General features: G+C 39.8%; 2 protein-coding genes and 1 non-coding gene across 3 annotated transcripts; 1 reads left to right on the top strand and 2 right to left on the bottom strand.

The window, feature by feature from the left end:
* The first annotated feature begins 1,128 nt into the window (after positions 1-1,128).
* tti2 (TELO2 interacting protein 2) lies at positions 1,129-6,347 on the top strand. The gene is made up of 8 exons (XM_036526715.1): positions 1,129-1,232; positions 1,703-2,407; positions 2,612-2,798; positions 3,115-3,207; positions 3,504-3,688; positions 4,724-4,867; positions 4,975-5,137; positions 5,515-6,347. Exons 1-8 carry the CDS (start codon positions 1,210-1,212, stop codon positions 5,593-5,595), a joined length of 1,581 nt encoding a protein of 526 aa, XP_036382608.1. The 5' UTR covers positions 1,129-1,209; the 3' UTR covers positions 5,596-6,347.
* Positions 6,348-6,471: 124 nt separating this feature from the next.
* mak16 (MAK16 homolog (S. cerevisiae)) lies at positions 6,472-11,195 on the bottom strand. The gene is made up of 10 exons (XM_036526716.1): positions 11,017-11,195; positions 10,705-10,754; positions 10,131-10,240; positions 9,908-9,972; positions 9,579-9,730; positions 8,873-8,927; positions 8,316-8,390; positions 7,999-8,109; positions 7,619-7,684; positions 6,472-6,982 (listed from the first exon to the last, which is right to left on the bottom strand). The coding sequence occupies exons 1-10, from the start codon at positions 11,029-11,031 to the stop codon at positions 6,743-6,745; spliced, it is 939 nt and encodes a 312-aa protein (XP_036382609.1). The 5' UTR covers positions 11,032-11,195; the 3' UTR covers positions 6,472-6,742.
* Positions 11,196-11,722: 527 nt separating this feature from the next.
* Positions 11,723-11,820, bottom strand: LOC118777309. The gene has a single exon (XR_005004954.1). It is a non-coding gene; the product is annotated as a small nucleolar RNA U13 (small nucleolar RNA).
* Positions 11,821-14,476: the final 2,656 nt, after the last annotated feature.

Here is a 14,476-nt window from a genome sequence, read left to right as displayed (position 1 = left end):
TTATACCAGCCCTTTTATGTTTTCCCAAATCTAATGCCTGTTGGACAACGTCATGGCTGCGGGGTATACAGGCTCCTACCACACGTGCATCGGGCTGAGCACATGGCTGGTAAGCAATGCTGCAATGCTACACAGATGAGACAACGACGAAGACAGATGGAGAGACAGTGAGGAAAGAGATGGAAAGCTCGGATGAAGGATGGAGGATGAAACTCGGATCAGAATATACTGAACCAGTCAAAGTTTGTCATCGTGACTGTACAATGGAAAAATCGCTTGTAATATGTGTGAAAATCTCACATTTTGTCGTGCCAATGAGAATTGTCCTGATGGATTTTTAAGAGGCTCTTATTAGAATAGACGCCCTCTTGTGACCAAAACCTCTTGTAAAGAAAAAAATACTTATATTTTAACGCTGTTGACTTAGAATTCTGAAAAAAAAAATCATGTGACATTGCACAGTGTTTGTTTAGAAAAAGATAATCACCACTTATCATCTCTAATCCTACATAATTTCTTATGATTAAATTATGTAGTGTAATACCGCCTTTACTTATAGTCTTCTTGTTCCATTTAACTCTGTAATTCCATATAAAGGTGATGCAATCTATTGATTAGTCAGATGGGTAGGCCATTCATCTGAACAAAATTCCTTCTATACACAATTAAATCACATTGTGTAATAAAATAGATGAATTTAAATGACAACTCCTCAACGCCATCATCAGTCACCATCTCATCTCATGCACATTTCATTGCGAAAAGGCGTAATGTGAAAAAAATACTTTCCCAATAAAGATGATATTGCCAATTGTATGAAACAACTTTTTCAAAGGATGGACGGAGGAAAATGACATTGCCATTACATAAAGCATCCGTTTCAGAAGTCAACAGATCTATTTGCATTTTATACACAATAAATGTAAAGCAGAATAAAGTCAAATTCTTTTAGTTTGTTTGCATTAAGAACTCGTGTCGTATGTTAATATTTCTGTAATAAAATTGCTGATAGCCTGTGGACTTCAGAGAGCAATCTTATAAATGCGGACCTTTTTGGATATGGGTCCAGGTTTCCCCAGTGAACAGGGACGTATTTTGACGTTGCGCTCTTAGAAGCATGGCGTTCAGTATTGCATTGCTTCTTCGCCTCAGCTGTCGCTTGTCGGGGACTGAGAAGGCAAATTGTTTGTGATTCGTCATGTTAGTTATATGAGAGAAACACAACGTGAAAGGTAATGTATGCAGACTAGCTAGGTTGTTCGTAAACGGTCATTGTTGAACAAATTTCAAACTAGCTAGCTAACTGTGCTTTGAACAGCGTTTGCAGTATTCTATAGAAATGCTGTTTTGAAAATAAATATTGTAATCCTTAACTAACTTGTTAGCTAGCTACACATATCGTATTTAAGTGTCTAGGAAATGCAGCATTTATTTTTCGTGCCGTTGACTGGGAAATTGAAGTTATCTGAATTTCGTGACTCATGGTTAGAAATGAAACCGATTCATGCCTGTAGCTAGAGAGGCATGCAAAGGGTCGATCATCCAATTGGGGTTTAGACCAGAAATTTTTGTATGCTTCTTTAAAAGTAACATCCCTTCTCGGTACATCGTGTAAAATCACACACGTGTGCAAATTAAATGCGTGCCCGTAAATGTGTCCTTTTTCTCTTGACGTGTAACGCGTTTGGATTTTACTCAACAGAGACATCTCAGAAATGGCTTTGTCCGACACTCTTCAAGACCTCCAAATAATAGAGGGACGTGAGTTTGGTGAGTCCCAAACCCGTGGCCAGTTGTCAGCCCGCTCTGTGCGTGAGGTGCTGTCCCGGGTCCAGGACAGCCTTCGAATTGCAGGCTCCTCGGTGGAACAGGGGGTGGATGCCTTGAAGAATGTCCAGCAGATGTTTGAAAGCGGAGAGGTGCACCTGCTCCTCTCTGAGTGCTGCAGTGATGAGGGCATCAGCGTGGAGAACGCATACCTGGACCTTGTGAGCTCTCTGACTCAGTTTGCCGCATTGCCCCTCTGCGAGGCGGACAGCGGGGATCTCCCAGCACGCTCTTATGCAGCCATTCCTGACAGGGCCTGCGCAGTTTGCGCAGTGCTGCTTACCCTGCTGCGCAGACTGGGGACTGGAAAAGAGACTCCACACTGCAGCGGTCCCGCGTCTCCCCCGAGTCAGCTTGCACGAGCGCTGGCGCCTCTTTTCTGCGTGTTTGCAGTAACCCACCTGGAGGATCAGCCATGGACCAGTGAGGCGTCCAGAACGGCAGCATCTGAGCTCCTGGACACAGTCGTCCAGGGGGGGAGCTTTGTGTCTGTCGCCCATTTGCTGTGTGGGGAGGCTCCGGGTGATGAGGCAGGATGCCTGGGGGCCATCTTGGAAATTCTGAAGCCAGAATTAAGAAAGTAAGAACCCAATGTATTCTCCTTTTTGAAGGGTACAAAGACTGCAATTCCTCTATGGCGAAACATGCTTAGGTAGACTTCAAAATGGATCCAAAAATTAAACCACAACATTTTATTCTACTGTGGCCTAATAGACATTGATGCAGTAAAGCTTGGAAGTACTGCACTTGTTCTATTATAACTTCTTTGTCTTTTCCTCTGCAGAGAGACCTGGAAGCGAAACCAGTCCACAAAGCATGTCTTTGCCTGGATACTCATCCATGTGGGTCGTCCATGGTTGGCCGAGTTCCTGGATAGAGTCTTTCCTCCCTCCCTTCTGATGTCAGATGATTACCGCACTGAGAACAAAGTTCTGGGTGTACGCTGTCTGCATCACATCATACTCAATGTGGTGAGAGAACCAGCCCTTCACCCGCTCAGGGATGAGACCCCTGGAAGACAGCATTATAGCTTACATTTACATTTATTCATTTAGCAGACGCTTTTATCCAAAGCGACATACAAAAGTGCATATAGTGGGCAAACAACAGGCACAAGGGCAAGATGTGTACAAGTCATACAGTGCAGATAGTGCCGAAGCTGAGCGCAAGGTCAGTGTTGCAAGATGGAACTAATCTGATTTAAGGTTACATATATCAAATGCAGTCACTGGGACAATATCTTATCTTTCTTTAAACTTCGTAACTGATGCTTTTTTTCTGTTTCAGCCTGCAGCTGATCTTAGGCAGTACAACAGAGCCCAAGTGCTCTACCACGCCCTATTCAACCATCTCTACACATCTGAAGCACAGCTTATAGAGGTATACCTGGAGATGTTTGTGGTCTTATGATGACTGGCATTTTTTATGTTGATTGGCATTGCAGTTTACCTTAATGGCATGTCCAGTAATACACTGGTGAGGGTGCACCAGTGTGAAGGCATTTAGTTATGAATGATTTGATCAGCCTGCGACTTTATTTGGACATGTGCACATGCTCTCTAGTTATGTTAGTCATACCTTTTATAAGCATTAAATCAGGACAGTCTTGGAGACATGGAATAGTACATACTAAAATCTGTCACTTTAAGTCAATTTTCCGTACCTTCTCGTCTCAGGTAGTCCTCCCGTGCCTGTTGGACCTCCTCTCTATTTTGGAGAAGCCCCCTGGTAGCACTGGGACTCCCCGGAAGCCCAACCGCTACGACGAGGTGATGAGGCTGGTCCTCACCCACATGGAGATGGAGCACAAGCTGGCCCTGCGCCGGGTGTATGCCCGCAGTCTCACCCTCTTCATTGACAGGTGAGCTCATCCCACTGTGTGTGAGGGGGGTGACTTATTTTCACAATAAACTACACTCAAAATGAATCATTCCTGTCCAGCCTGACCACTAAATATGAATGTAATAATTAACAAGTTTGTTCATCTTGGACATGATCATTTACCCAAATTGCCTCAGTTAATACCCATCTGTTTAAATGGAAAACATGTAAAAACCATGAGCTATGTGAGTCTATCTGGATAAGGCCGTCTGCTAAGCAAATGTAGTATAATGTAGTTAACCATGTGACCAATGTATTTGCACATTTTTTTCAAATTTACTTGAATTTTTGTGAGCATTATAGGAGTTATGTCCATCTTTGTACCAAATGATGCTTTAAAAATTATCATGCAAAATCAGATGCTGTAAAGTGTGCAAATCAGGCTTATACTGCATTTCTGATTTTTATATTGATTTTTGACAAAGTAGGCCTACATACATAAATGACTCTGGTGGACTGAAATAAAGGAGTTATCTGGAAGTCTTATCAGAATTGGCCTTAGTGTATGATAGGAAAAGCATTGCACAGAAACTTTATGTTCACAGTTTAGATAAAGTACTTTACAAGTACCTCACCATAAGTGTTAACGGCACTAGGATTAGAATTGATATTTGAGTGTTTTGTATAAAATCAATATGGCTGACAACCTATGTGACTTATTACAAGCAGGGGTTATTGCATATTGTTTATAGCTAGCTAGATGTACATGTCATTTCATATTTCCTTTACCTTTCAGTACTTGTATTAACAATTATTCAAATTCAAACAGGTTCACTGACAATTTCACCGATCCATGGCAGCCATATTATTTCCTTTCAAAACAATGGAAAATTCATCAGTCAGACTTGGGGCTCATATATAACTGTCAAATTTGAAATGCTCAGTGATGAAATGACCGACTTATGTTAACAGAATTAACCAGTTTTTTAATTAATGTATATATTTGTATATTATACACACACACACACACACACATATTTGCACCATGTTATTAGCCTCTGTATTTGTCCACTAGGATGGGTATCGTCACGGTCCGCCATCTGAAGAGATTGGAGAGGGTAATTGTGGGATACATGGAGGTCTCTGATGCCCCTGGAGAGCAGGCCAGACTTAGTATCCTTGACGCTCTTGAAAGGACTCTGAAGCTGGCCTGGCTAAGGTGAGCAGGGCATAGAACACAGGCCCCACCTTGTGTGAGTTATTGAGCGTGTCCACCTATACACATTTCTCTGCTTACGCTTTGCATTCTCCCCTTTGCTGGTGCAGAGTGGAGTGCAGGCTGGCTGTGCTGGCGCGTGCTCTGCTGAGGCTGCTGTTCGACGTGTCCATGGACCACACCCCCCTGTCCCCTGGCGTGAGGGCAGAGCTCCGGGACAAGGCCACGCAATGCCTGATGCTACTGGACCACTCCACTCAGGGCAAACTCAAGGTAGGAGGCCTTGCAAAGCCCTTCAGCTACAGAAGGGAAGGAGGCTCAGGCCTGCAGTATTGTGTCAGCCAAGGTGGTAGATGTTATTTTGAGTTACAATGTGACAAAATGGAACTAGTGTTTGTTTCAGTATAATGCTAAAGGAATTGTCTGAATTGCACACCTTACTGAAACGCGTACTGAGTGATACTGTCTAGTACAAATTTCATTCTTTGTTATATGGATGTTTGACGCACACGTAACATGTTTTTGTGATTCATGTTAAAAGTGCTGTAAGGTGAAGCAAGTTTTTTGGAGCGGTCTGTTAAGTAATACATTTAATTATATGTGTATGTATGGGGGTAATTTCAGGAAGTGACAATATTTTCTCCCTCCAGGTGCTCCTCATGGAGGTAGACAGTAGCTGTACTGACCATGCTGTGCTGGAATGCATAAAGAAAGTCATAGACACCAGCTGAAAAGATGCAAATACTTGGACTGAACAGCTAGAGATTCAAACCCAACCTTTCCTCAAACTAATATCTACGCACACACTCAGACAAACAAACCATATGTAACCACCCATTGCAGTGGGATCTGTTGGCTTGAGCGATTTGGAATCTTGGACATTGTCATGTTTCCAGAGGATGGCGAGCGGGCAGATTCCTACGATGTGTGTTGGTCACATCGAGAGGGATGAGTTACACAGAAACAGTGTCAGTTCCATCCCTGCTGGTTTCAGCTTTTTCGGTGAGTCCTCCTAATCTACAAATGTAAACTGACTGCCCAAGGTGTAGCCCAGTATATCTTGGGGACATAAACCCAGGAACCATGTGTTTATTGAAACTGTGTTTTATTGAAAGTAAGCCTGATTTTGTTGAATTTTATCTAAAGAAATATGAAGGCAGTGCCATGGTGACATACAAAGAGTGTAAATGCATTTAATCAGTTTTTAGCTTCATTTTATTTTACATCTTTGAATTGTTTAGACTTGGGACAAGATGTACTTCTACACATCTACACCTTTTTAAATAAAGACATTTCAAATTTCCAGAATTGCTTGTAATCTGCTTCAGCAGAAATGAAACGTCTCCCTCATCATTATTTTGCAATGGCATCAAACAATCATAATACTAGGAAACAATTGAGCAACCACAGCTGATGCCTGCAATCAGAGCACCATTACCAAAATGAAGATCACTAAAACATTTTAAATATAGATGGGTAGAAATGGGTTTTGCAGACAACTGGATAGTTTTGTCTTTTCAGAAAAAAAATAATGTACATTTTATATACCATTTTGATAAACCATCAGAATGGTTAGAAAAATACAACACACTGACCTTGCCATTTTGCACACGAACTTACATAATTGGATGTATATCCACATATAATACCCAGAACAACTTGCATGTTATTTTAATATTGTCAGTGGCCCAATCCAGTCACTTTGACTGAGAGACACTGCAGCAAATGCAGATCTCAGATCAGGGTCTCAGAAGGCAACATGGTCCATAATATTCCACTGCACTGACTGATTCCATTGCACTAAAGGAATCAGCCAATCACATCCCGTATGGCATGGGCAGGGTGGTGTGCTCACAGTACGTTATGGGTGGAGGTAGTCTATGTGGCCTTGCTCTTTGCAACAGTCTCAGTTTCCTGCTCATACTCAATCTCCACGTAGGCCCGTTTCTTCCTGAAGGGACCTTTGAGTGGCATCTTTCCTTTCGACTTCCCCTTGGCCCTTGAGGCTGCAGCCTCCTTATGCTTCTTCACCTCTGTCTCCATCTCCTCCTCAGATTCCTCCTCCTCTTCACTAGAATCTTCATCCTCGTCGCTGCTGGCCTTCAGATTGTTCATTTCCTGCCAGAAAACATACATTAAACACCATTGACGTGTGTCACTGACATTCACTGGATGTGTATACAAGCTCTATGCAGAACTCAGATAGCACTGAATACACAAATTATACAGGTTTGGACTGTCAATACTGCAGTTTGTGTGATTAGTATAAATGTTAAACTTGATTACAGGTGTTGGTTTTAATAACCGCCCCTTCAGCTAGCATGGATAGACCCGGCTGGCACAGTTTACACCAGATATACAGTGGCATAGTGGTAAGGAGCAGGGCCTGTAACCAAAAGGTTGGTGGTTCGATTCCCCACTACAGCACTACTGTTGTACCCCTGGGCAAGGTACTTAACCCATAGCTGCCTCAGTATACAGATGGATAAAACTGTAACCTATGTAAGTCACTCTGGATAAGCGTGTCTTGCTAAATGACAGTGTAATATGGGCAGCTTGAACAGGAGAAGACAACGGTAATTGCAAAAAGACCAAGTTAGTTCAGCACTCTCATGATGGCATGGCACATATTCTAAAAAGCAGCCTTGGAAGTGGTCTTTCTCACCTCTGATAATGTGCAGAAAAGGGTGAATAGCTCATCCAGCAAAAGAATAAGTTAAAATAATAAATAAAGTTAAAATAAGGTTATTTTACCTCAAAGTCACTGATATCACTCTCTTCAACTTCATCCTCGGCAACAAATTCTTTCTTCCCAACATCCTACAAACATGGAAGTAACACAAAAAGCTAGAAGTAATCTGTACAATCTCAGCATGACCGCAACAAACACATAAGATGTATTTCTCCTCTTCTGAAGAATGCAAAAAGTCAATGTATTAAACAATACGTTGCAAAGTAACATTTAATGTTATGGCTGGACGGATTTGCTTGAAAGGATTCTATTATTTCAGGTCTGAATGTGCTCTCCTACTTTTGCTGCATGTAGAGTACACATCAGGACAGGCAGAATTGTCATTATGCTTTGATGCTGCCATTCAACCTTTCAACAGAAACATGCCCCTAAATTCCCTTACCTCATCATCCTCCTCCTCTTCACCCTCCGATGAGTCCGTCTCACTCTCCTCATCCTGTTGCTCTAGCGCTTTGTCAAATGCATGGACAGGGAAGTTATAGATGTCTCCGTACTGGGGTGGGGAACAAAAAAAAAAAAAAAAAATGTCATAAAACATGCCTACTGTTCCATGTAAACATATTTTAGTATTTAGAGATGTTTTCATTTAAAAGCACTGATATCAAGATGCAAAATATCAAAGAGCAGTTCTTGCTTAACCTTTATTTTTGACATATAAGAGCAATACATTTTTTGCATTATTAATGGAAAAATTCTTACGGTTCCTTGTTTCAGTCTCTCCAGCAATTCTTTCTCTATGGCATTATCCAGCTGGGCAGCGATAAGGGCCTTTTCCTACAATACAAAAAAAAATAAAGTACAGAAAATTACATACATCAGTTCTGGAACTCTGATACCAAATTAATTCCCTGTCACAGATACCCTCTGTATCTGTGAGCGCTTTCACATTACAACTGTAAATGATATCAAACCAACAACACTGTCTAGCTACAAACGATAAAGGAGAGACAAAAGCCAACCTGAATAATTTTATGAAAAACACGCATGCTCCATATACCACCAAAACAACAATACTAGACCCTATCTTAAGAATGTAGAGCAATATGATCATTGTTTATTCACAAATGTTTTCCATTGGTGTTATAATTTAAAATCTACAGTTATATTTGTGAAAAATACATGTGATTAATATAAATCTGCAATATAATTGACTGTTTTCTCACAAAACAATCCACCTGCTTCACACAGTAATACCATGGCAATGTTGATTCTCAACCACCATCCAACTTCTTAACGGTTTGCAAACCCATATTTACCTCTCTCCTTTTCTCTCGCCTTTCCACTTTTCTGCTGAGAGGAACCAATTTTCTCCTGGGCAAAAAAAAGATTTGTTAATATACAATCACATGTTATGGTGTATCTGTGATTGAGATGCTAAAAACAGTACCAGTCAAAAGTTTAGACACACCTACTCATACACATGCTGTTGCAACCAACCATAACCATAACAATATACAGTACCACACAAAAGTTTGGACACACGTTTCTTTGTTTCTTCTATTTTCCATTTTGGAATAATAATAAAGACATCAAAACTATGAAATAACACAAATGGAATTATGCAGTGACCAAAAAGTGTTAAACAAATCAAAACTTAAAAACTTATTTTATCTCAGAATTATTTTAGATTTTTCAATGTAGCCAAATATATATATATATATAAAACTCATTTTTTGGAAAGAAATTCATACATAGGTATCAACGTCACTATTTATTTGTCTAAGAACTTCAAGCATTTATGCATACATATTTAGATCAAAATGTCTTGAATGCATGTTTCCCATTTTCTTAATCAGGTATGTCTAATCTTTTGACCAGTACTGTATATACAAACCCCCCTCACCCCTACTTGCAAGTAAACCACAACTACTTTTCACTCTGCAGGTTCTGCAATTTCAGCTTGTTCCGGAGTACTGGACAACAGTGTTCATAACTCAACTTAATGCCCAGTACAGTACTCACTGTCGCTTGAGTGTGAGCTTGCGGATGCGGATCAGGTACTGCGTGATCTTGGTGAAGCGCTGTTTACACTTGTGCCGGATGAAGCGAGGCCAGTAGATGAGGTTTTCATCTATCTGCTCCAGAGCCTTCTCGTAATTTTTGCTCAACTTCACCTGTGAGTTGGGACAAGAATTACAAAAAAAAAATGCATGAAACAAGTCAATACACTCCAATGCTCTTTATTATGTTATCAGCTCAAATCCATTCAATCGGATTTATTTTCCCACGTAGGTCTTATTGATTCAGTGATGATGCTTAAAACTCTTCATTTAGCTGACACGACCACTCACCTTCTCCCACATCCGTGCAGGAAAAGCTGCTCTTTCGATGACTTTCATGTACAGAAAACACTGACCTGGGGGTAAACAGCATAAATTAACATAGTAAAACCCCACATTAACATTCCATATTCCTCAACAATATCATTATTATTAAAATATTTATCTCACAAATGATGATCCCCCCCCCCCCCCCCCCCAAGTCAGAGGTGTGACAAGTAGCCGGTTGCTGTACCTTTTTCCTCTCTGACGGTTGCGTACTGACTGTTTGCCAGTGGACATGATGAGCGGTTACAAAGCCCAGTGATATTGTATTCATTTCGGCAAAAATTCTGATTTTTTGTCCTGGGTGGGTGAGAGAGAACATACAGTTAACCACTGCTCCGACAGTGTAATAGAATTATTACGCATTCCACGAACGTCTCATTTCTAAAATGAATCCATTAACTAGCTGGCTAAGTGTATTACATTAGAGAATGGAATAGAAGGTAGCATGCTAACCATGTGACTACCAGTCATATTCACAACCTAACGAAGAAAGTAAATATTAAGGCTCTATCAATCTTAAACCATTACGAGCCAGTTATATTTATATGTTGTGACCTTAATATGCTCTTTACAATTTGCTTCCCAGTTAGTTAACGGAACCGTCTTTACGTATGTAGCCAGCTAATTAGCAAAGTTAAAGACTAACTTACCCAGACTGAACAAAACAGTGTGTCAAGTTGACTGAACGGTTAGCTAATGTTAAATTAGTTAGTCAGTTACCTGGCATGTTCTATGTAGCAAATAAGACCTAAGTTACTTACTTGGCTTTGAAGGAACAGAACTGTTTGTTTCCTATTACGTCCCAAATAACCTAAAATGAGAGAAAAAAAAGTTAGCTCAACGCCACAAGTCTGGAGCTAACTAACCTATCTAACGCTATGGGTACAACGTTAGTATAAAACCCAAGTTATAGATAAATAGTCGTTTAATCATTTGGTATCACAAGTGTCATTAGCTAATAAGTTAGGTCTTAATGGAGAACAGAAGATTCATCAATAGAATATAAGTAGTCAGCTGTATGAAGGCTAGCTAGTCTATGGCTACATTACTTACACACACCGGTATCTACTTACGTCGTCGTGCTGCATCTTCTGATCTTCGTGGAACTACTATTTTTCTGCCTTATTGCTGACCTTGTTCAGGAGAGTTTGTGAACTTACCCCAAAATATAACTGGTTTAATATTTAAGACATGAATTACACGTACAAGAGATTGCCTACCACATGTGAATATGGGAGGCAGCCATGTTGAAAATTAGTGAACGACGTATTTAAATTCTCGCGATACTCAAGAACCGACTTGTGACGTATGCCGCTAACGTAGCTATTAGCTAAGTACTCTGTCCAAAAACAGAAATGTAGTATTAATTGTAGCTGTCGCTGATATGCATAAAGTCTGCTTAAATGCGGTAGGAAATGTAATTTCTATGTATAGCTTAGCCAAACGTAGTCAGTTCGTCCGTACCCACTGGCATTAGCTCCGGTTTCCTTAACTTGTTAGCTTTTAGCTAGCAACAAAATGGCATCTGCATCAGACAGCTAGCGACACGTGGTCTCGAATTTTGCAAAGAAATTTACCTTAGTTAAGGTCAACTATGTAATACTGAAAAGGAAATAATAAATCTGGGACAGTAACACACATTTCACCGAACCTCACTACACGTTAAAATATAAGGGACGTTGTTTTCTCCTCAAACTTTAATCATGAACATTAACATTTCTGTAGTTTCATTAAAAAACACCCAAAACTTGATATTTCCGATTATGTACTTCGATTCAAGATCAGAAGGGTTATGTACACTGCGTAACAAGTTTAGGCTGTACATTTCACAGATCATCTGTGAAACACCCAATCATCATACTCATGAACCGAAGGATCACGGGAGATGTGTGCGAGCTATTCGTATATCTAACGGCTTAAAGCTTTTCGCATATGGTGGGGAAGTAAAACTCAGTTTGACATGAAACCAATACGGAGTAGACACAATATAAACCGTTGCATAGATATCAATGCATGTAATGAAGATAACTATGTGAATTTTAAGTGAAAGCAAAATGTGTGTCTTGTAATATATTCATTACAGATGCATTCTGGGGAGAGCTCATTGGTTGGATTTTGAGTCCACTCAACTTTTTGGAATTTGTGCAGTGTCGAATAAAAGCGACGAGGTGTTTTTCTTTTTTGAAATAGTTTCTACTTAAACAGAACGTATCACTGAAAATGACATACTTGTTCAATTTAGAACAACCCTGATTTCATGGTAGACATGTTGTGCAAATTATTGTTCAAATTTGGTAAAACGTCACCGTTAAGATCTGGCAAAGAGACTGCGTTTGAGTGCTTCCACGGGAGAAAGCAACTCTGCTGTATTATGTATTAATGTACTAATGTATTATTAATGTTAATATTAATGGATTAATTAGTAAACGTATGGCTCACCCAGTTATGCATTAACTAAGAGAACCAAAGGCGTTGTGTTGCTAAAATGAATTATTCTATATTTACAAATTTCCATAGATATTTTGAAAGAGATTTTCTTGAAAGAACGTGAAGACACTATATGCAATAATCCGAAATACCCATCTGGGTTGTCCTAACCTCAAACTGAGACATATTTATGAACCACTAAATCTTTGATTTATTTAGTCTGAGAGTTAGTCATTGCATATAGGTTAGGAACCCTGGGTATGGAGGTCTGAGTATCTGAAGGTTTTGGGGTCACATTTCGATAAGCGACTATCAATTACCGTGACTGTATTCCAGTCCCGAAATTGTAAAGGGGAAAAGTAGAACAAAAGGCTCTGTAGGTCTTTTTATTCATGACAAATAAAAACTTTAACTACTAAAGATTTTTTTTTCACTCAAATGTAATCACTCAAGATGAACTGACGGTTGTGTTTTTCTGTAAATTTAAAAGAACCAGCACTGCACTGTAATTATTTACCTGCAATAACCAGTGTGTCCACTTGTGTCACTCGTCCTCCTTCTCATCGAAAAACTTGACAAGTGCTGATATTAACCACAAGAGTGCGCCGGAAACACCTTCGCAGAGGCTGTATGAAATGGGTTTTCAGTGCAGTTTTTTTTATTTCTGGCCTACAGAAGCCTCATACCAGGTTTGGATAACTGATGCAGTATTTGTTATCGAGGAAAAAACTGTTGAATGAGTTTTTAACGGTAAATTATAGCACCAAAATGCCCACTGTCAATGGAAGGCATGTTTAATATAATTTGCTGCTTTTCAGACCTTACTTAAAACAACTACAGATGTAGGCATTTCCAAGCTATGAGATAGCAAATGTCCAGTCATTTAAAATTCAAACCTTAAAAATCATTTAAATACGTTTCCTTTTAATAATCAATAAAAAGGTAGTGCTCTCATCTACAGAGTTGCAGTGAGATTGTGTCGATTTCTAAAGCTACATTTTCACAGATTAATTTTCCCCTAAATCTGTGTTGATGCTGGTGAGGGCACAAATAATGTCTCAAAGTTACTTTTCAAAATTAAACAAAATATTTATGAAAATAAGAGGTTCAGGGACACTTTTTTTTTTTGATAAGATCCCCTTTTTCTTCTATGCCAAAAAGAAAAAAAAAATTGAACCTGTTAGCACAAAAACTGCAAGCAATGCTAGTAAGGAAAAACAAACCGAAGCAGAGCAAAAGCAGAGACGCAAGTCAAAAAGAAGATACACTATATGGACAAAAGTATTTGGCCACACCTGTTTTTCAGGGTTTGGGCTAGGCCCCCTATCTCCAGTGAAGGGCAATCTTAATGCTTCAGCATACCAAGACATTTTGGACATTGCTATGCTTCCAACTTTGTGGCAGCAGTTTGGGGAAGGCCCTTTTCTATTCCAACACAACTGTGCCCCAGTGCACAAAGCAAGGACTATAAAGACATGGTTTGATGAGTTCGGTGTGGAAGAACTTGACTGGCCCGCACAGAGCCCTGACCTCAACCCCATTGAACACCTTTGGGATGAATTAGAACGCCGATTGCGAGCCAGGCCTTCTCGTCCGACATCAGTGCCTGACCTCATAAATGCTCTACAGAATGAATGGGCACAAATTCCCACAGAAACACTCCAAAATCTTGTGGAAAGCCTTCCAAGAAGAGTAGAAGCTGTTATAGCTGCAAAAGGGGGACCAACTCCATATTAAAGTATATGTATTTGAATGCAATGTCATTATAATGTAATGGTCAGGCGTCCGTATACTATTGTCCATATAGTGTATACATAATTTTTTACACAGACATTTTACCACTGAAAAGACTCAAAATATATAAAGTATGCCCTGGACACGCATTCTGACCACCTCCAGGTTGATGGGGAACATATGAAACTGTACTTGTAAAAATGAAAACCATCTTTGTTTTTGTTGTATTTATTTCCCCCGACAATTATACAAAAGAAAAAAAAAACAAACAACCAAAACAATAATCAGATTGTACACCTTTGTAATCATCGGTTTGGTGGTGGCCACCCCAGTTAAATAACTCGATACATACACAGATAAACTGAATTCAAC

Source organism: Megalops cyprinoides, chromosome 4 (genome assembly GCF_013368585.1).
Source record: "Megalops cyprinoides isolate fMegCyp1 chromosome 4, fMegCyp1.pri, whole genome shotgun sequence".
Taxonomy (NCBI): domain Eukaryota; kingdom Metazoa; phylum Chordata; class Actinopteri; order Elopiformes; family Megalopidae; genus Megalops; species Megalops cyprinoides.
The sequence above is the reverse complement of the archived record's forward strand: the minus strand, read 5'-3'. Positions and strand labels throughout refer to the sequence as shown.

What these genes read in the sequence shown, in the direction of transcription:
- mak16 (XM_036526716.1), bottom strand. An exon ending in TTCTGTTCCTTCAAAGCCAA is followed by an intron (nt 10,241 to 10,704) that starts GTAAGTAACTTA and finishes TCACCCACCCAG; the next exon opens with GACAAAAAATCAGAATTTTT. An exon ending in CTGCACGGATGTGGGAGAAG is followed by an intron (nt 9,731 to 9,907) that starts GTGAGTGGTCGT and finishes CCCAACTCACAG; the next exon opens with GTGAAGTTGAGCAAAAATTA.
- tti2 (XM_036526715.1), top strand. Translation starts at nt 1,210, where the DNA reads ATGAGAGAAACACAACGTGAAAG. An exon ending in CTGAAGCACAGCTTATAGAG is followed by an intron (nt 3,208 to 3,503) that starts GTATACCTGGAG and finishes TTCTCGTCTCAG; the next exon opens with GTAGTCCTCCCGTGCCTGTT. An exon ending in CTCACCCTCTTCATTGACAG is followed by an intron (nt 3,689 to 4,723) that starts GTGAGCTCATCC and finishes TTTGTCCACTAG; the next exon opens with GATGGGTATCGTCACGGTCC.